We start from the raw sequence: 19,388 nt of genomic DNA on the forward strand, positions 1-19,388 counted from the left end.
GGGCTTCAACCTCTCCAGAGCCCTGCTTTCTCAGGGCTTTCCAGTTAGAGATGGGTGAAATTTTCCAGACAAAACTTTATTTTCCACTGAAAAATGCAGATTTAGATCGATCGAAACGTTTTGCAAATTTGTCATTTGCCCAATTGTTTAGGTTGAAAAAAAGAAAAATTCTGGGGAAAAAATAAAAATATTTAGTTTTTGACATTTCCAGACCAAAATGTTTTAATTTTTCAATTTGAAGTGACTTCTCCTGTAGAATTTTGCTTTGATGATGATTAAAAAAAAAAAAAAATTAACTCCCCCTTCAAAACAAAGGAAACCTTTCAGGTTGAATGGAACATTCTATTTTACCCCAAATTAATTAACTGAAAAATAAGTTATTCACATGGCTCTGTTCTCAGTATTTTAGACTCCTCCCTAGCTACAGTTTCTTCCTGAACAAGTTCTTGCTCCTTTTAGGTTTCTTTCCCCATACCTTCTGCTTGGAACCTACAGAGAGCCAACTTCTCTCTGATCTTTTCCCTTCTACCTTATCTACTCACTTCTCCTTATACCTTTGTAACCCTGTGTAGGGGGCCAGTGTGGCTGCCCTCCAAACCTGAGGGTAAAAGGGCCTTTCCCTCAGCCTGAGTGGGCGGGGCCAGCCCAAGCTCACTCCACCCCCCGGAAGGGGAGGGGTGGAACAGGAAGTATAAAGGGCGGGGCCCTTAGCTCAGTTGGGGCAGCACCAGGGAGGGAGGCAGACGCAGACCGTGGGCTGCTCCCTTCAGACCCTGCTGCCACGCCAGGGGAGGCCCTGGACCAGTGGAGACCTCACCTGGAGGACGGACTGGGGCTGCCAGGACTGCCCGCTGCCGAGTACCCAGAGGAACTGGAGGAGCCAGAGGGGGATCTGGAGCTGCCAGCAGCCGAGTACCCAGAGGAGCTGGAGGAGCCTAAGCCTGAGGGGGAGCTGGAGCTGCCAGCAGCGGACAACCCCGACGCACCGGCGGGACCAGAGGGATTCGGACGAGCAATCGGGTAGGAAGTAGCCCAGGGACAGAACTGCACAGTGGTGAGTCTGTATTGCGGAAGGACCCCGCTGATCCAGTGGCGGGACCCTCGTCCTGCCACTGTCAGGGCCCTGGGCTGGAACGCAGTGGTGTAGGGTGGGCCTGCGTTCCCCTACCCGGCTGAGCCACGCTGGGACCTTTGCCGGCGCTCCCCTGCCTGAGGGGCGCGCTACTGACCTTAGCCGGCGCTCCCCTGCCTGAGGGGCGCGCTACTGACCTTAGCTGGCACTCCCCTGCCTGAGGGGTGCGCTACAGACTCTGGCTGGCGGCCGCCCCGCCGCTAATTCCCCGCTGACGGAGGCGTGACCCAGGCCGGCCAGTGACCTCATAGCTCCCCACCGCCCCCTAACGGGTAGGTGGGTCGACGCAGATCACAAGTGGTGGAGAATGCGGGCAGTGCCCCCTATCCCTGCCGGAAGGGATTAGAGCAAGGAGGCAGCGACAGCCCCTAAACAGAAGATGGAGATGGAAAGGCTCATCAAGGTGCTGGCCGAGACTCAGCAGCAGCAGCAGCAACAACTCATACAGCAGCTGAGTACCCACCAGCAGCAGTTGCTTCAAACCTTGGGGGCCCAGCACCGCGAACAACAGACCCAATGTTTCCAGCAACTTGCCGCCCTGTGGCCGAGTCCCGGTGGAGCCCAGCCGGGTGGGGTGACCACCCCCAACCCGCCTGCTCCACCAATCCGTCTGGCCAAGATGGGGCCTGAGGATGACCCAGAGGCTTACCTGGTGACCTTCAAGTGGGTTGCTGCAGTAGCTGGTTGGGCGCCGGACCAATGGGCCACCCTGCTTGCCCCCTATCTAACGGGGCCGGCCCAGAAGTCTTACCGGGGGCTACCAGACGATGAAGCCCGTGTTTGCGCCAGAGTAAAAGCGGCTATCCTGGATGTCTTCGACGTCACCCCGGAAACTTTTCGGCGATGGTTTTGGGGAAAGCTTTACCCCCCGGGTGCCCGGCCCCGGGCTGTGGCACAGGAATTAAAGGATGCAGCGTGCCGATGGCTACAACCCGAGCATCGAACTGTGGCTGAGGTGACAGAACAGATCATCCTCGAGCAATTCGTGCACATCCTTCCGACTCCAGGGAGGGCATGGGTGTTGCGGCACCGACCTCAAACTCTAAGTGCAGCGGTCACACTTATGGAGAACTTTCTAGAGGCCGAGGCCCCGATAGGGCCGACCGCCCGACCCCCAAGCTCTGGACCCGGCGCTCAGAAGCCGGAAAGGGGGTCCACCCCCAAAGTCAATGTGCCAGCTCGAGCCAGACGACCAAACGGCGGCGGCACTACTTTTCCCCGACGGCCCGAGGCCCCACAACCCGCACCGTCCGGACATTTGGCCCGTCCATCGGGCCCCGGCCAACCCCGCGGCCACCCGGGTGACCCTGCACGGCCGGGGCGCACAGAGGTAGGACCTTGCTTTCAGTGTGGGAAGTACGGCCACCTGCAACAAGACTGTACGGCGATGGAATGCGATTTTGGCCGGGTGTACACCGGGGAGCGCCGGGTCCGCCCACCATCCACGGCCAAACTGACGGCCCCCATGAGCATCGCCGGGACACCTGTTTTGGGTCTAGTTGATTCGGGCTGTGGGCAGACTCTTGTCCGCCAGTCCGTCCTCCCGGACACCGAGCAGATCATCGGGGAGGTACGGATACAGTGCATACATGGAGATGTGAAACCGTACCCCACAGTGCAGGTCCCTCTCACGGTAGACGGGGCAACTCAGTTAATGAATGTGGCTGTGGCCCCATCCCTTGCCTACCCAATCATCCTGGGCCGGGACTGGCCAGAATTCGTCGAGGTGCTCCGGTCCCTATCTCTGGAAGAGGCTTTCGAGGGAGCCCCCTCTGCGATGGACCCAGGCCCCGGGCGGAGCCCCGACCCCGGCCTTGACCCATCCCTTTCACCCAGGCAGGATGGCCAGGAAACAGGGGGCCCCCCGGTGGACATTAGGGACTTTAGCCGAGACCAAAGGGAGGACCCTACACTCCGGTTTGCCTATGAACAGCTGGCACGGGTAGAGGGGAAGGTCGTGGAGGCCCAGCGGGCGACCCAATGGCCTAGATTTGAACTTGATCGGGATCGTCTCTACCGCGTGGAGCGGGACCCGCAAACTCAAGAGGTCCGGACCCAACTTGTGGTTCCCCGCATTCATCGACGGGCGGTCCTAAAGCTAGCCCATGACATCCCAGCCGCAGGCCATTTAGGACCGGAGAAAACTGCGGCTAGGGTCCTGGCCAAGTTCTTCTGGCCCGGCATCCACCGCGAAGTGAAGGATTATTGTGGGTCATGCCCGGACTGCCAACGCGCCGCCCCGGCCGGGGTCCGGAAGGCCCCCCTGGTTCCATTGCCAACAGTGGGCATTCCGTTTGAACGAGTAGCGATGGACCTGGTCGGACCCTTCCCGAAAAGTCAGGCGGGCTACCAGTATATCCTTGTCTTGATGGACTACGCCACCCACTTCCCTGAGGCTATCCCCTTAAGGAGTATCACTGCCCGCACTATCGCGGCAGAGCTCGTGAAGATCTTCGCCAGGGTAGGCCTCCCTCGAGAGTTACTTACTGACCAAGGGACCAACTTCACCTCTAAGTTGTTCCGTCAAGTATGTGCCCTGCTGGGGATTAAGAAACTGCAGGCCTCAGTTTACCATCCCCAGACAGATGGGTTAGTCGAACGTTTTAGTCGAACCCTGAAGGGCATGTTGCGACACTTCCCCACCCAGGACCTCCGTCAGTGGGATCAACTACTTCCCCCTTTACTACTGGCGGTCCGGGAAGTTCCACAGGCTTCCACGAAGTTCTCTCCATTTGAGCTCCTCTATGGGCGACGGCCCCGCGGAGTGATGGACCTCCTGAGAGAAACTTGGGAACATACACCATCCTCAACGCAGGGCCTTTTACAATACGTCCTGCAGCTGCAGGAGCGGCTGGCCCGGGCAGGTGAACTCGCAAAGGAAAACTTAAACACGGCCCAAAGGGGCCAGGAGCAGCAATATAATCGGGACACCCAGGTCCGATTATTTGCCCCTGGGGACCGAGTTCTCCTCCTGCTCCCCTCGGAGGAATCAAAGCTGTTTGCCCGCTGGCAGGGTCCGTATGAAGTCCTTCGCCAAGTGGGGCCTGTCAATTACGAAATCCGGCAGCCTGATCACCGAAAGGGAAAGCAGATTTATCATGTAAGTCTTTTAAAACCCTGGCGGAAACGGGAAGGACTACTAATTGCCCCGTACCCACCTGAACCTGACCTTGGGCCACAACCCCCCGAAGACTCTGATAATGGGGAACCCCAGCTGGCCGAGACGCTCACTGCTGAGCAGCGGGAACAGGCCCTCTGCTTAGTGAAGGCATTCCCCAGGACCTTCACCACGAAGCCCGGACAGACTACGCTCGCCTACCATGGAATCCAGACCGACCCCGGTGTGGTGGTCCGAGAAACGACCCGGCCATTGCCTAGGCGAATGCGAGAGGCTGTGGAGGAGGAAGTCCAGGCCATGTTGGAACTGGGGGTTATAGAGCATTCCCAGAGCGAATGGCGGAGCCCCGTCGTCCTCGTTCCGAAGCCAGATGGGAGCCGGCGGTTTTGTATTGACTTTCGGAGAGTCAACGCCATTTCAAAGTTTGATGCGTATCCAATGCCCCGTGTCGATGAGCTCCTTGACCGGCTGGGAGAAGCCTGCTATATCACCACCTTAGATCTCACCAAGGGGTACTGGCAGATCCCCTTGGAACTCCGATCCAAGGAGAAGACTGCGTTTGCCACCCCTTCAGGCCTGTACCAGTTTACTCGGATGCCTTTCGGCCTCCATGGGGCCCCAGCAACCTTCCAGCGCTTGATGGACCAGCTTTTGCAACCTCACACCAAGTACGCCTCCGCCTACCTGGATGATGTGGTCATCTATGGCAGTAACTGGGAGGAACATCTCAACTAAGTGGCGGCTGTCCTCAGGGACCTCCGCGCCGCCGGCCTCACAGCCAACCCCAAGAAATGCCGAATCGGGCGGGAAGAAACCACCTATCTGGGGTACACCCTGGGGCGGGGACAGGTACGCCCCCTCATCGGAAAGGTTCAAGCACTCCAGGAATATAAGGCGCCAACCACGAAGAGGCAGGTGCGTCAATTCTTGGGCCTAGCCGGCTATTACCGGCAGTTCGTACCCCACTTTGCGACCATTACGGCCCCTCTAACAGAACTCCTGACCAAAGAGAGCCCCCGTAGAGTGTGCTGGTCTGACGACTGCGAGAGGGCCTTTCAAACTGTCAAAGACCGCCTGTGTAGCGAGCCCGTACTCTTCAGCCCGGACTTCGATCGTGACTTCATTGTCCAGACCGATGCCTCCGGCGTGGGGCGTGGGGCTTGGGGCTGTCCTCTCGCAGGAGGTGGACAGGGAGGAGCATCCTATTGTTTACATCAGTCGGAAACTGTTCCCCCAGGAGCGGAACTACTCCGTCCTGGAGAAGGAGGCCCTAGCTGTTAAGTGGGCGGTTGATGCTCTCCGCTACTACCTCCTCGGGGCCCCCTTTACACTGGTCACAGATCATGCACCCCTGAAGTGGCTCAACAGGATGAAGGACGCGAATGCCCGCCTGCAGCGGTGGTATCTCACACTACAAACCTACGCCTTCACGATCCGCGATCGGGCGGGACGGGACAACGCCAATGCGGACTTTTTCTCCCGTCTGGGGGAGGCTGGGGACGCCAGCTCCGAGGTTCGGGAGCTGGATTTGAGGGGTGGTGTATGTAGGGGGCCAGGGTGGCTGCCCTCCGAACCTGAGGGTAAAGGGCCTTTCCCTCAGCCTGAGTGGGCGGGGCCAGCCCAAGCTCGCTCCACCCCCTGGAAGGGGAGTGGTGGAACAGGAAGTATAAAGGGCGGGGCCCTTAGCTCAGTTGGGGCAGCACCAGGGAGGGAGGCAGATGCAGACCGTGGGCTGCTCCCTTCAGACCCTGCTGCCACGCCAGGGGAGGCCCTGGACCAGTGGAGACCTCACCTGGAGGACGGACTGGGGCTGCCAGGACTGCCCGCTGCCGAGTACCCAGAGGAACTGGAGGAGCCGGAGGGGGAGCTGGAGCTGCCAGCAGCCGAGTACCCAGAGGAGCTGGAGGAGCCTGAGCCTGAGGGGGAGCTGGAGCTGCCAGCAGCGGACTACCCCGACGCACTGGCGGGACCAGAGGGATTCGGACGAGCAATCGGGTAGGAAGTAGCCCAGGGACAGAGCTGCACAGTGGTGAGTCTGTATTGCGGAAGGACCCCGCTGATCCAGTGGCGGGACCCTCGTCCTGCCACTGTCAGGGCCCTGGGCTGGAACGCAGTGGTGTAGGGTGGGCCTGCGTTCCCCTACCCGGCCGAGCCACGCCGGGACCTTTGCCGGCGCTCCCCTGCCTGAGGGGCGCGCTACTGACCTTAGCCGGCGCTCCCCTGCCTGAGGGGCGCGCTACTGACCTTAGCCGGCGCTCCCCTGCCTGAGGGGCGCGCTACTGACCTTTGCCGGCACTCCCCTGCCTGAGGGGCGCGCTACAGACTATGGCTGGCGGCCGCCCCGCCGCTAATTCCCCGCTGACGGAGGCGTGACCCAGGCCGGCCAGTGACCTCATAGCTCCCCACCGCCCCCTAACGGGTAGGTGGGTCGACGCAGATCACACCCTGTCACTTGGCCGCCTGGGAATCAACTCCCTTCAAGGGTCAACCTTAGAAAAGTTGCTCTGGGTTGGACATGCACTCCTGGACCAGGGCACTGTTGCACGGACGATACATTCCAGATGCATGAGTTCCTTTAAGTTGATCTCCGTATATTGCTTTTGGTCTTTGAATTCTTTCTTCGACTTCCATTGACTACCCAAACAAAGCACAATGGGGGAAACACTTTTTTCACATGCATTTGTATCTAATAATTTCTGATTTGCCACTGACTTGCACAGTCATTCCCACCTGTGCATGTTTGGAGTAGCAACGCAGAGTGGTATGGTTACATATAGGCGTGGCAGAATTCATTTTGTATTATTTATTATCATTTTGATGGATATTATCAATGTTTATTTTTAAGCATCTTTCAATTTTTATTTACATTTTCACAGTTGTGGGAAATTATGGAGGGGCAGACAACAGGATGGGTCGGATAAAAAATTATTTAATGACAGTAGACGTTGAGGTTCAAAAAGTTAAAGCTTTAGAACTGTTAAACCACAAATTGTCAACATCTCATGTCAAAATATACAAAGTAAATATCCTTTAATAGGTTCTTAAGAAGCATTTGTCTTACTTTGCTTATCTTATATGTGTGTGTGTGTGTATACACACACACACACACACACACACACACACAAATAAGGCAAAGTTGGGCACTTAGACAAACAAACATATATGTGTGTGTGTGTGTGTGTGTGTGTGTATATGTATATATTGTGACAAAGTTCCTCCTCTACCTTGGTGGGTCCTGCGCTTATTGGCAGATTTGCTCCCTTCACAGATTCACCCTGTGGGTCAGGAAACAGTCCAGAGACCTTCCCCTCTGGTAGAAGCTATAGTCCAGGTCAATTCCTCCTGTGTTTGATCAGGAGTTGGGAGATATGGGGGGAACCCGGGCCCGCCCTCTACACCGGGTTCCAGCCCAGGGCCCTGTGGACTGCAGCTGTTTAGAGTGCCTCCTGGTAGAGTTGCACGACACCTACAACTCCCTGGGCTACTTCCCCATGGCCTCCTCCCAACACCTTCTTTGTCCTCACCACCGGACATTCCTCCTGATGTCTGATAACGCTTGTACTTCTCCATCCTCCAGCAGTACGCCTACTCACTCTGTTTCTTGCACACCTCTTGCTCCCAGTTCCTCCCACACATTTCCTCTCCTTTGGCTCCCCTTGGCTTGACTGGAGTGAGCCCTTTTATAGCATCAGAGGGGCCTTAATTAGAGTCAGGTGCTTAACTGCCTCACCTGACTCTTAGCAGGTTAATTGGAGTCAGGTGGTCTATTAGCCTGGAGCAGCCCCTGCTCTGGTCACTCAGGAAACAGAAAACTACTTATCCAGTGGCCAGTATATCTCCCTTCTGCTACTCTGCAGTTCCCAGCTGGTCTGGGTCTATCACAATATATATATATAATATATATATAATATGTATATATGTTTAAGAGCCCAACTTCGGGCACCCAAGTTTGCTTTATTTGTATGTAAAGCACCTTAAGACGTTTTAAGTAAATAATACTGAAAAAAATAGTTAGCTTGAAGTAAAAGATTCCAGAAGAGTAACGTCACCATAATTCAACAGGGTTGGCTACTTGATCATCAACATTCTGCGGAGTTCTGATTATACTAGGAGTTCCCAAACTGGTCCTTAGCCCACTATTGGTGGTGATCTATGGAGAGCTGGCTGGTTATGGAATCCTAGCTTGTTTACAAATCACATTATACATACTTTGCTTTTCTGTGGGTGGAATTGCTATGGTTGCTGCAGCAATGTTATAAAATGAAGAGTGGGAAGAGGCGTGGACTGCATGGTGATGTATGGGAGGAAAGTTGGTCCACAGGGCAATCAAGTGGTGCTGTACGCAGAAAGAGGTTGATATGTACCAGGGTGTGATGGGAGTACAAACCTCACACTGGAAAGGAAGGGGTTAAAGAGCTGCTCTGGGCCCAGGTGTCTCCACCCCACCACACCCTCAATGAATGCAGAGGCTGGAGTAGGAGCTTGAAAGGGGAGCAGAGTACTCACTGGCAGACAGGCAGTGGAGGTCTGCAGAATACATGCTGGAGTTCTGCAAAAGGACAGTGGTGGGACACTCAGCTAGCAGGGCCTCTAACTATTGATGGTCTATCTGACATGCCAAGGGGAAAGGACTCTGGATGTTTGCCAGATAGGAGATTTCATCTTTGCTGTATTTTGTTTGCATGTCTTTGCTTTTCCCTCCTGTGTGGGGAGTCTGGTAGGAAGTGATCCCGGGAGGCAGTCGCATAGTACTCAAGGGTGCAGGATTCAGCTGCCTACCTTTTGGATCCTGGATCAGAACCCGGTGGAGAGGGTGGGTCTGGGGGCAAAAAGCCTTTCCCACATACCAGAGACTCAGGACTAGGAAGACCCCATATCCCAGAAAGTCCCCAGGGTGGGGCTTTGATTGGGTGAAGCCTGAAGCACCTTGCTGAGCAGCAGACTCTTTACGTACGCCAGAAGGGGCTTACACACGTGCGGCCCAGCCAGAGGGCTGAGTCACGGAAGAGCACCTGTTGCACCATCACCTGGGCACTAGGGGGCACCTGTGGAGAGCAGACCTCTTTGCACAGGGGTTGGCTCGGTCTTTTCAGTTCAGCACATTCAGGCCACAGGTGAAGCAGAAAGCATACGGAATTCAGAAATCTTTAGCAGTCAATTCTTGAGCATTTGCTTAAACCACTGCAATTTTTATATTGTACTCTCTATTCAGCAATCCTGAGATAGCAGTAAATTGTTGGAAGCGAGCTAGACTGAAAGGGGGAAATAAAAAAGCCCGCTAAAAGCAAGCGCATATACACAAAATAAATATTTAATTTTGCTTTGAAAGATGTATTTCAGACCAATTCAGAAAGATCAAAGTTGGCAACTTAGCAATAAGATGATTTTTCTATCTTTTAAGTTAACAGCATGATAAATTTAATTTTCCTTTCTGAGACGCCAAACTCTCTTTCAAGTTATATGGTTTGAGAGGTACAATTCATTGCTTTTGATATAAACATGTCTACTCATGTTTACTTGTATGAGTTAAGATCAATGTGTGATATTATCTCAATTGGAAGCCATAAGTGAAACTGCTGCTTGCTGCTGCTGAATGAAGTTTTCTGGAGATTCAGAGTTTAGCAAACAAAGCCTTCCAGATTACTCAATTTTTTTTATATAATTACAGAAAAATAATTTAAGGGATTTCAGCTGCTAGCTGAAGATTCACTTTGAGAGTCCTGTAATATGAAATTCTTTCTGTAGATCTGTTTTACAGATTCTGTAATAATGATTACTGATTATAATATTCAGCTGTAGATCTCAAAATGCTCACTAGGAAGCTAAGCAACATTGTCTCCATTTTGGAGATGGGGAAACTGAGGCACAGAGCGAGGCAGTGCCTTGCCCAAGGTCACACAGGGAGCTAATGACAAAGTTGGAGATAGAGCAGTGGTTCTCAAACTATTGAACTAGTGCCCCCTTTCACATAGCAAGCCTCTGAGTGCAACGCCCCCCCTTATAAATTAAAAACGCTTATATATTTAATACCATTATAAATGCTGGAGGCAAAGTGGGGTTTGGGATGGAGACTGATGGCTCTAACCCCCCCCCCCCCGTAATAACCTTGTGACCCCCTGAGGGGTCCCGACCCCCAGTTTGAGAACCCCTGAGATAGAGGCTCCAGGTCAGAAGTGCATCCCTATTCAGAAAAGTAAAGAAGCATGTGTTTGAGCCATCGCAATGGGGCATAAAACATCTGTTCACTTTAAGCCTGTGCTGAAGTGCCTTATTGAATAAGGATGGATGTAAGCACCCATTTAAATGCTTTGGGGCTAGAACTCTGGAAACCAGGTGTCCTGACTTCTAATCCAGTAGCCTATCTCTCCACTGTATTGACAATGACACTCTGGTGTGACCTGAAGGACCATTGCCAAGAGGGAGAATGTATGTTCACATGTACTGTTCAGTTCCTGGCCCTCTCCTGAGATTACCATCAAGTCTGTCAGTTATCATAATCCTGATGTGGATGGTCTTTTGTTATGTGGATACTTTTTCATTCAAAACTGGGCTTAGATCACCAAATGCGCTCATTTCATAGGTTCATGTGGTGTTTTGACCTTGCAAACAGATGCTGGGTACAATAGTCCAATTCAGCTTTGTGAGTGGGGGATAGCTCAGTGGTTTGAGCATTGGCCTGCTAAACCCAGGGTTGTGAGTTCAATCCTTGAGGGGGCCATTTAGGGATCTGAGGCAAAAATCTGTCTGGGAATTGGTCCTGCTTTGAGCAGGGGGTTGGATTAGATGACCTCCTGAGGTCCCTTCTAACCCTGATATTCTATGATTCTATGAATTACCCGAAGTATCTCACTTGAATTGGGAGGAGTCAAGAGGTTTCAGAACCAGCCGAAGTAGAAGGCTGTGGGGTCCACCCTTACCATAGGACCTACCAGATAATGGAACAGGCTCTTGTGAGCATGGGGGAGAGAAAGGGAAGAGGTGGGATGAATGATCCATCTTCCCCTTGCAATTAGAAAAATTCTTCTGCATGTTAAACAGATGTAATCAGTCTTGGCTTCAAGTTTTTGTGTTGGGAGTTGGGGTGTGTGAAAGGCAAAGCCAACCACTATTGGTAATGCTAAATGTCAAATGTCCTGTCTTGGCTGAAGGGAAGGGAAGGGAAGAGAAGAGGGAGGCGGGAATTGTTTAGATTTCACAGCAAAGGTTAGTCTCGTGTTCAGGGCCGGCTCTAGGCACCAGCAAAGCAAGCAGGTGCTTGGGGCGGCAAATTTGCAGGGGCGCAAGAATCCAGCATGAGAGCTGAGAACCAACAGGGAGCCCTGGGAGCTGTAGTTCCTTGGTTAGCTCCCTGCCTATAGAGCCAGCCCTGGAGCAGGGAAAGAACTACATTTCCCAGCATTCCCTCGGCCCCAATTAACAGGAAATGGAGGGGGAAGGAGTGTAGTGCTTCTCGGCTCCTTGGAGCTAGGATCAAAGTGTAGTGTCTGTTCTTATCAGTTTAATTTCTTTTGGTGGACAATTGCGAACATACGTCCAGAAAATGGACTCTCCTGCAGCCATTTTTGAAAAAATTGATGCTGCTTTGAAGATATACTCCACTCCTCCTATTTTGGAAGAAAACTCTTTCTCCGCTTTAGCTACACTGCCATCGACTGCTGCTGTTCCTGCTTTCCAGAAAGCTCAGCAAAAACCTATCCTGAAGACCACACTTGGTGCCTCACGGAAGACCCGGACCATCTGCAAGAACAAAAACATTAGGAGCTGGCTGAAGAAAACCCCCGTGGATACCTCTGCAGGGAGACCTGGCTCCAGAAGGACAGCTCTTCGGGACCTCACATACAGGAGCCAGAATATCTCAACAGCTCTTCAGGAGGAGGACCCCCGGAGTACCCTGCCCACTTCCCAGGACCAGGATGCTGAGCGCCGCCTCGCCGGGAAGGACGCCACCGGAGGAGCCCCCCCGACGACCCAAGACCAGAATGCTGATTGCTGCCCCGCTGCTCCAGAGAGGGATGGTTCAGAAGGAACCACCTCCTCAACCCCAGACCCCAAAACTACTTACCACCCGGCTGTCCGGAGGAGGGCCACTCGAAGGGGAATGCACTTTAGAACCCAAGATCTCGATGCCGCACGCTGCCCTTCCGGGCAAAGAGACAACGTGGCCAGTGAGGGGATAGCTCAGTGGTTTAAGCATTGGCCTGCTAAACCCAGGGTTGTGAGTTCAATCCTTGAGGGGGCCATTAGGGATCTGGGGCAAAAATCTGTCTGGGGATTGGTCCTGCTTTGAGCAGGGGGTTGGACTAGATGACCTCCTGAGGTCCCTTCCAACCCTGATATTCTATGATTCTATGTGAGTCCAGCGCCGCCCCCCCCCCAAGAGTGACTTCATCTCCCAAAGCTTCTCTACCAGACCCAGAGGAATCACCTGGCGAGCCTGCAGGTACAACAGAGATCCGCCCCACAGAGGGTGAGGCAGGGAAGAAGACTGCATCTACCTCCAGTACCCGCTCCCTACAGGTCTCCTCCTCTGCCCCTTCTGTCTCCCAGTCGATGGAGTCCAGACCTTTGCTTCAGCAAGTCCCCTTCTCGAGATCTCTCTTTGAGGTCTGAGAGAGTATTTGGGTTCATGTATGTGAGCACCAGGAGGAACCTCTTTTGAGTTTTCTCCTTTCTTTTTCCTGATTTCACTAGAAAACAGACGTCCCTGTTTAGAAGGTAAGAGCCTCCGAGAGGTTTGGAACCTGTTGAGTCTGATGCATCTGGCGCCAGCTGAATTTTAGGCATGGAAAACACTAGCTTAAGGTGGCCAAATTTTATTCCCCACCTGGGATTTTGTCCCTTAGAATCTCTGGGGACATTAAGGTTTGTCCTTTTTGTTTTACCTTTTCCTCCATCCCTCCCTCCTTTCTCTTCATCTCTTACTTCTTTTGTCCTTTCCCCGTTCCCCTCCCACCACCAGGAGGGGTGTGTGTGTGTCGTGGGGGGTGCTCTACAACTCCCATTGTGGGAGGTCCACCGAAAAATGTGGCGTTGAAATAGTGCTCAGACAGTGATCCCCAGTGGTGACCTGGGCCATCCTTTGGGCTCTCTGGTGAGAACCCTCATCCCCCCGCCCCTCGGTCTCTACCCTGATTGGCTGAGCAGGGGGTTATTGACAGGGAGGAGACTCAGGTCCCTGTTGTTTTCTTTTAAGAACAAGTAAATAGTCATAACCAGTCATATGTTCAACAAATTTTGCTGCTTCTCTGCAGTTCATTATTTTCTCTACCATTCCAGTTCTCCTAAAATACTTGCTGAATAATTACTATGAACTCTTGCTGGTCTGGAACTCACTTGAGAACACTTTATTCAGGTCATTCAATGTCTGAAATTCAAGATCCGATGGTTAGTTTGAAAATCAGGGCTCTTGGGTCCTATTCCCAACTCTGCCACGGACTGGCTGTGTGACCTAAGACAAGTCAATTCTCCTTTCTCAGCCTTAGCTTCTCCCTCTTTCAAGTAGGGATAACAATCCGCTCCTACCTACCTCCCGACAGGTGGAGGATGGGGATCTATTGGAGAGTGTCACTAGGAGCAGTGCATAAGATGAGGTGTCCTATCACGTTTACTCAGATCAGATTAGGACATAATAGAATGGCTGAAATAGTCTATTTTATTTGTATTTTATTATGTTGCAATTGTTAAGAGCAGCAACTACTTAGCTCAGACTGAAACATCTCATCTAATTTTTGAGATCTAAGTGTCTCTTCTTTGTGTAGCTCAAACCTCCAAAGTGTCTGCCCTGTGGCAGGACATTAGCACTGCAGGGGAGGAGTGGGTGTGGCAGTGACATCACAAAGGCCTTTTGCAGGATCTCAGCCTATTGGTCAAAGGTGCTGGGGAGGTGGTGACCTCACAGAGAGATGCTGACATCAGCCAGGCAGGACAGGGGCGCAGGGCCAGGGAAACCTCAGAGACCCCTTCGGCTTTGCTTCAGCAAGTCCCCTTCTTGAGATCTCTCTTTGAGGTCTGAGAGAGTATTAAGGGTCACGTACGTGAGCGCCAGGAGGAACCTCTTTTGAGTTTTCTCTTTTCTTTTTCCTGATTTTACTAGAAAACAGATGTCCCTGTTTAGAAGGTAAGAGCCTCCGAGAGGTTTGGAACCTGTTGAGTCTGATGCATCTGGCGCCAGCTGAATTCTAGGCATGGAAAACACTAGCTTAAGGTGGTCGAATTTTATTCCCCACCTGGGATTTTGTCCCTTAGAATCACTGGGGACATTAGGGTTTGTCCTTTTTGTTTTACCTTTTCCTCCATCCCTCCCTCCTTTCTCTTCATCTCTTACGTCTTCTGTCCTTTCCTCTGTTCCCCTCCCACCACCAGGAGGACTCTGTGTGTGTGTCGTGGGGGGTGCTCTGCAGTGGGAACAGGGACAATTCTCCAACTTTGGGCAGTCGAGAGCCTGGGTGAGATAAGGGGCGTTAAAGCCCTTTGTAAAGGAGAAAGGGGAGTTTCACGGTGTTGAGCACCAAGGAATTCTAAACTTTGCTAAAACATCTAGTCTGCAGAAACCAGAAATGGTTGGGGCCACATTGTAACCATTGTCTTTTTTAAAGCCCATTGAGGGATGTGAGTCCCACCCTTTTAGGTATCTGGGGTGCTGGGAGAAGAGAAGAGGTGCCTGTCTCCATTTTATGGCCTCAACAAACTACGTGCTGTGCCCCAGTTCTCGTCAGAGATCCCTGAAAAAGAACGTCTTCCCATCCATTAACATACCTGGAAAGATACTGGAACTCCTTATTAAACAATCAGTTTGTCAGCACCTACAGGACAATTTGGTTCTTAGGACTAGTGAGCATGGACTTGTCAAGAACAAATCATTCCAAACAAATCCTAGCTCCTTCTTTGGCAGGGTTACGGGCCTAGTGGAGGTGGGTAAACAGTAGATGTGATCCATCTTGGTGTTAATAAGGACATTCTCACAAACAAACTAGGGAGATGTGGTCTAGATGCAATTAGTATAATATGTGTGCACAGATGGTTGAAAGCCCGTACTCCAACAGCCCAGAACCAAACACTCCTCCTCCTGGGCAGTGTGCTCTGACCTCTAATGGTCAGATGCTGCTTAGCACTGTCAGAGCAGCTTTTGCTGGGGGATTCTCCCAGCACTTTCCAATAGTGGGAAAGTATGAAATCCCCATTTGACTGCTGGGGACAGAGCCTAGAGCGGGGAGCAACTTGCCCAAAGTCCCACAGGTCAATAGGAAACCAGCAATGTCCAGTGTGGCCCGAATCTCACACGCTCCTTTGTCTCCTTTGGGTCTCACAGGAGCTCATTGAGGAGCTGCCTGATAACTCTCCACCCGGCGCCTTCCTCGCTAACTCCCTGATTGCTGTGGGCAACCTCAGGTACCGAGACCCTCCGTCCCGGTTCCCCTAACCCCAGTGCTGCTCAGGCCCAGGGCTGGGAGTCACTGCCCCTCCCACTCCCAGGTCACCGCCCAAGGGTGGCTCCTCTGGCAGAGGTGCGGGGAAGGGTCACTCTCTCCTGGCTGGGCTGTTCTTTTCACTCCAGTAACATTGCAACGGCTTTGGGGAGAGGCTCACTCCCAGGATCAGATACAGGAGGGGCAGCAGGGTGCAGGGAACAGGTGCTATTCCTGCCCTGCCACTGTCTGTCTGAGAAACCTTGGCCTTGTCATTCCCTGGCTCGGTGCCTCAGTTTCCCTTCTTGCCAGCCTGTGCCTATTTCCTGCAGTTTAACCTGCGTGTTGGTGCCAGTCCCATCCCCGCACTGCACAGTCTAATACCGGCTCCTCTCTCTTCCAGCACCATGACACCTGCTGTGGAGCCAGAGCTGGAGACCCACCTCCTTCGAGCTGCCCTGCACGCCGTCTTCACCCTGGCCATGGAGAAGGACACCGCCCAAGTGCAGGTAGATCAGCTAAAGTCATGGATTGAAGAGCCAGCTGTCATCCTGCCATGAGTCCTTGCTAATTGCCTGCAGTGGGATGTGAAGGAGAGAGGCCAGGATATGTGTTTGGGGGTCACACCAGTGCTTCCCAGAGACCCCACTTCCCATCCTGTGGCAAGTTTAGCCCCAGTTTCCCTAACTCTGACCCATGGCTCTCCCTTGCTTTCAGGATCTGCCTAGGGTCTTGCCAGACCTGCTGGACGCCATGCTGGGGAACCTGCTGGCAGACTCCCCAGACACCGAAAGGCTCCAGTACATCTTGGAGGTGAGCCCGATGAGAGGGGTGGGGGCAATTTTACCTTCACTCTTAGATCCATTTTCCAGTCTGTCCTCCTAGCCGGGCCCCCAGTGGGCATCCTTGGTCAGGGCAGTCAGTGCAATGCCTCCTTTCCCCACAGCACATTAACTACTGGATCGTGTCCAGGGTGCCGCGAGAGAGAGCCAGGGCCGTTAAGAGCAGCACGGCCCTGCTCAGATTCACCATCACCCTCCCTGAGTTTGACGTAAGTGATCTCTGACCCCAGCTTCCTGACTCCAGGGGTAGGTGATCTGGCTCTGACGGGCTGTAGGATCTGCTGCTGCAGGGGCTGTGGGTTAGGAGTGTTCCTCTTGGGAAGGCAGAGTCAGAGCAGAGAGTGAGCCTGGCTTGAGTCAAGTTCTTCTTGTCCTAGTTAAGTGGTGACTCTGGGCTTTTAAGGGGACTGTGCTCCAGGTTCATGCCTCCCTGTCATCCTGGAGCAGCTGGGGAAGCAAGTCCTCATGGAGGGCCCTGTCCACAGCCCTGTGCTGCAGGCTTCCTTGGGGGCAGAGGAAATTAAGGGTCTGGCTCTAGCTCCTATCCTCTAGCATCTCCTGCAGAGGGGCTGAGGGGAAGGCGAGTCCTGGCCCGGGGGGACTGGGAGCTAACAGGAAAATGCTGATGGAGTCTCCTCTCCCTCTCCCGTCCATTAGAACTCAGCGGAATTCCCCAGGATGGGTCACCACATGGCACAGCTGGCTCTGTCCGTCAGTGACCCAGCCAAGGACATCAGCCGGCAGGCCAGGGATGGGGTTTACCGGCTCTACCAGCTGCTGCTGCACCAGAGGGATAAGGAACCCAGCTGGGAAATGGCACCCGCTAGAAGAGTGAGACTGGGACCCCAGCCAATTTCTCTCAGACTGACCCCGGCTGGAGGATGAGTCTCTCTATCTCTTTCTGTGTTCCACACCACGCCCTGCAATTCTGTTGGGCCAGGCACGCAGCGAGGACTCTGCCCACTGTGCAGCCACCAATGGGATTGGAAGGACACAAGCCCTGCAACCAGAAGGACAAATGTGTGTGTCTCTCTCTCCCTGTCACCTACTCCCTCCTGGGGGAAACCCAGCAGCTGATGGGGGAAAAGTTGAGCAGCTGCATTAGACTCAGGAGATTGGGGCGGGGCTCAGGCCTCATTCCCATCCTGTGGCCATTCGCTGGCCTGGCACAAGGAGCCTGGTGGGGAATGAAAGGGAGAGCAGGTGCTCCTGGGAAGGGAGATGAATTCACCTCCATGAGCAGGAGCGAGCCAGCTTGTCTCCGGAGCAGCTCCACCCAGCTCTTTAGCCAGGTTAATTAATGACAAGTTTTGCCTCATCCCAGACTTATGTTCTTAGGACAGGGTGCTATCGCTCTTGGGAAGGGCAGGAGAGTCCCCCAAGTGCCCTCTGCGAGACTCTCCTGTCCCACAGGGCCGCACCCAATTCCTAGTGGTCTGGTGTCTGTGTCACCCGAGCCACCATCCAGAGTTGCTCCCATCACTGGCAGCCTGGGAGGCCAAGGACTGACGGGTGATGGCGTCTGACCAGGCAAGGCTGAGGCACATGGGCAGGGGACGCTTGTCCTGCTGCTGGCAAGGCTGGACCCCTTCTGGAGAGAACAGGAGGATTCAGTCAGCAGTAGGGTTACCATGTCTAATAAATAAAAAAAGAGGACCCTCCATGGGCCCTGGCCCCGCCCCTTTCCCCACCCCTAGCCCCGCCCCAACTCCACCCCTTCCCCGCCCTAACTCAGCCCCCTCCTTCCTCCCACTCCCAGCCATGGGGAAAGGGCTGCCCCAGCGCTACCGGCTTCACGGTTTGCCGGGCAGCCCCCAGACCCTGCGCCCCCGGCTGGCGCTTCCCCAGCGCAGCTGGAGCCCGGGAAGGGAAGTGCCTGGCCCGTGGCTCGGGGTCCGGAGGCAGGGGGGGCTGCCCGAAGCCAGTAGCGCTGGCTCGGGCAGCTCGGCTCTTACAGTCTGAGAGGGGAGGAACGGAGCAGCTCAGCTGGAGCCCGGGAAGGGAAGTGCCTGGCCAGCGGCTGGGGGTCCGGAGGCAGGGGGGGCTGCCCGAAGCCGGTAGCGCTGGCTCGGGCAGCTCGGCTCTTAAAGTCTGAGAGGGGAGGAGCAGAGCAGAGCAGCCGCGGGAGGGGAAGTGCCCGGCCGGCATTTTCCCAGACATGTTTGGCTTTTCGGCAATTCCTCCCGGACGGGCGTTTGATTGCCGAAAAGCAGGACATGTCCGGGAAAAACCGGACGTATGGTAACCCTAGTCAGCAGGGGCTGCCGATCCGTCCCATTCACCAGGGCTGCCATCCTGTGGCTTCAGCATTAGTGGCTGGGGTGACTTGGGGAAAGGTCTCAACCTCCCCACATCCCACTTCACTGCTGCCAGAATCCCTCCTGCTCCCCCCGCTACAGTCCCCTCCCTACCCAACCTGGGTGGGGCTGGAGGAGAGGGGTCTGAGAACTTGAGCTGTGGATTGGAGGTGGAACAGCTGTCAGGGGCACAGTGGGGGAAGTGGCAGGAGCTCCCCGTACAAGGAGGGGGGTTGCCACTGGAGGTCACTAGGAAGGACAAGAAGACTCCATCCTGGGGGTCAGGAGGGGGAATCCATCCCTCAGAGGTGGGCAGGGGCTGGGTGGAAATGCTGCTGGTTCCAGGGGCCGTTAATCCCCCCTGATTCCTCGGAGGCGTCTGAGTCTCAGACAGGTTCTCATTCCCTTGCAGCAGGAGGACGTCACGGCCAATGTGATGCGCCAGCTCCGTATCATGCGGCACTTGCGCCAGGTTCCCGAGGCGCTGCAGGGCCTGTGCCTCTGAGGCCACCAGCAACTCCCGCTCTCTGCTGCAGGTACTGCTCTGGCTCTCTGTAAATGGGGAGCTAGTGGAAGGGGAAATGGAGCCCCCTG

At 54.1% G+C, this 19,388-nt stretch overlaps 2 protein-coding genes across 2 annotated transcripts; both read left to right on the forward strand.

Annotated features, from left to right (window-relative positions):
- The first annotated feature begins 1,438 nt into the window (after window positions 1–1,438).
- Window positions 1,439–5,024, forward strand: LOC117872933. The gene has a single exon (XM_034761795.1). The coding sequence runs from the start codon at window positions 1,512–1,514 to the stop codon at window positions 4,983–4,985; it is 3,474 nt and encodes a 1,157-aa protein (XP_034617686.1). The 5' UTR covers window positions 1,439–1,511; the 3' UTR covers window positions 4,986–5,024.
- Window positions 4,986–18,184, forward strand: LOC117871770 (the record flags this gene model as incomplete). The annotated part of the gene is given in 9 exon segments (XM_034759534.1): window positions 4,986–5,393; window positions 5,395–5,866; window positions 11,888–12,321; window positions 13,047–13,112; window positions 15,559–15,638; window positions 16,059–16,164; window positions 16,373–16,468; window positions 16,602–16,706; window positions 17,155–18,184. Coding segments are annotated over 9 exon segments (1,995 nt in total), but the record flags the coding sequence as incomplete, so codon positions are not given.
- Window positions 18,185–19,388: the final 1,204 nt, after the last annotated feature.

This window comes from Trachemys scripta, chromosome 2, assembly GCF_013100865.1.
Source record: "Trachemys scripta elegans isolate TJP31775 chromosome 2, CAS_Tse_1.0, whole genome shotgun sequence".
Lineage (NCBI taxonomy): Eukaryota > Metazoa > Chordata > Testudines > Emydidae > Trachemys > Trachemys scripta.

Excerpts from the sequence above, each read along its gene's own strand:
- LOC117872933 (XM_034761795.1), top strand. The coding sequence starts at position 1,512 with ATGGAGATGGAAAGGCTCATCAAGGTGCTGGCCGAGACTCAGCAGCAG.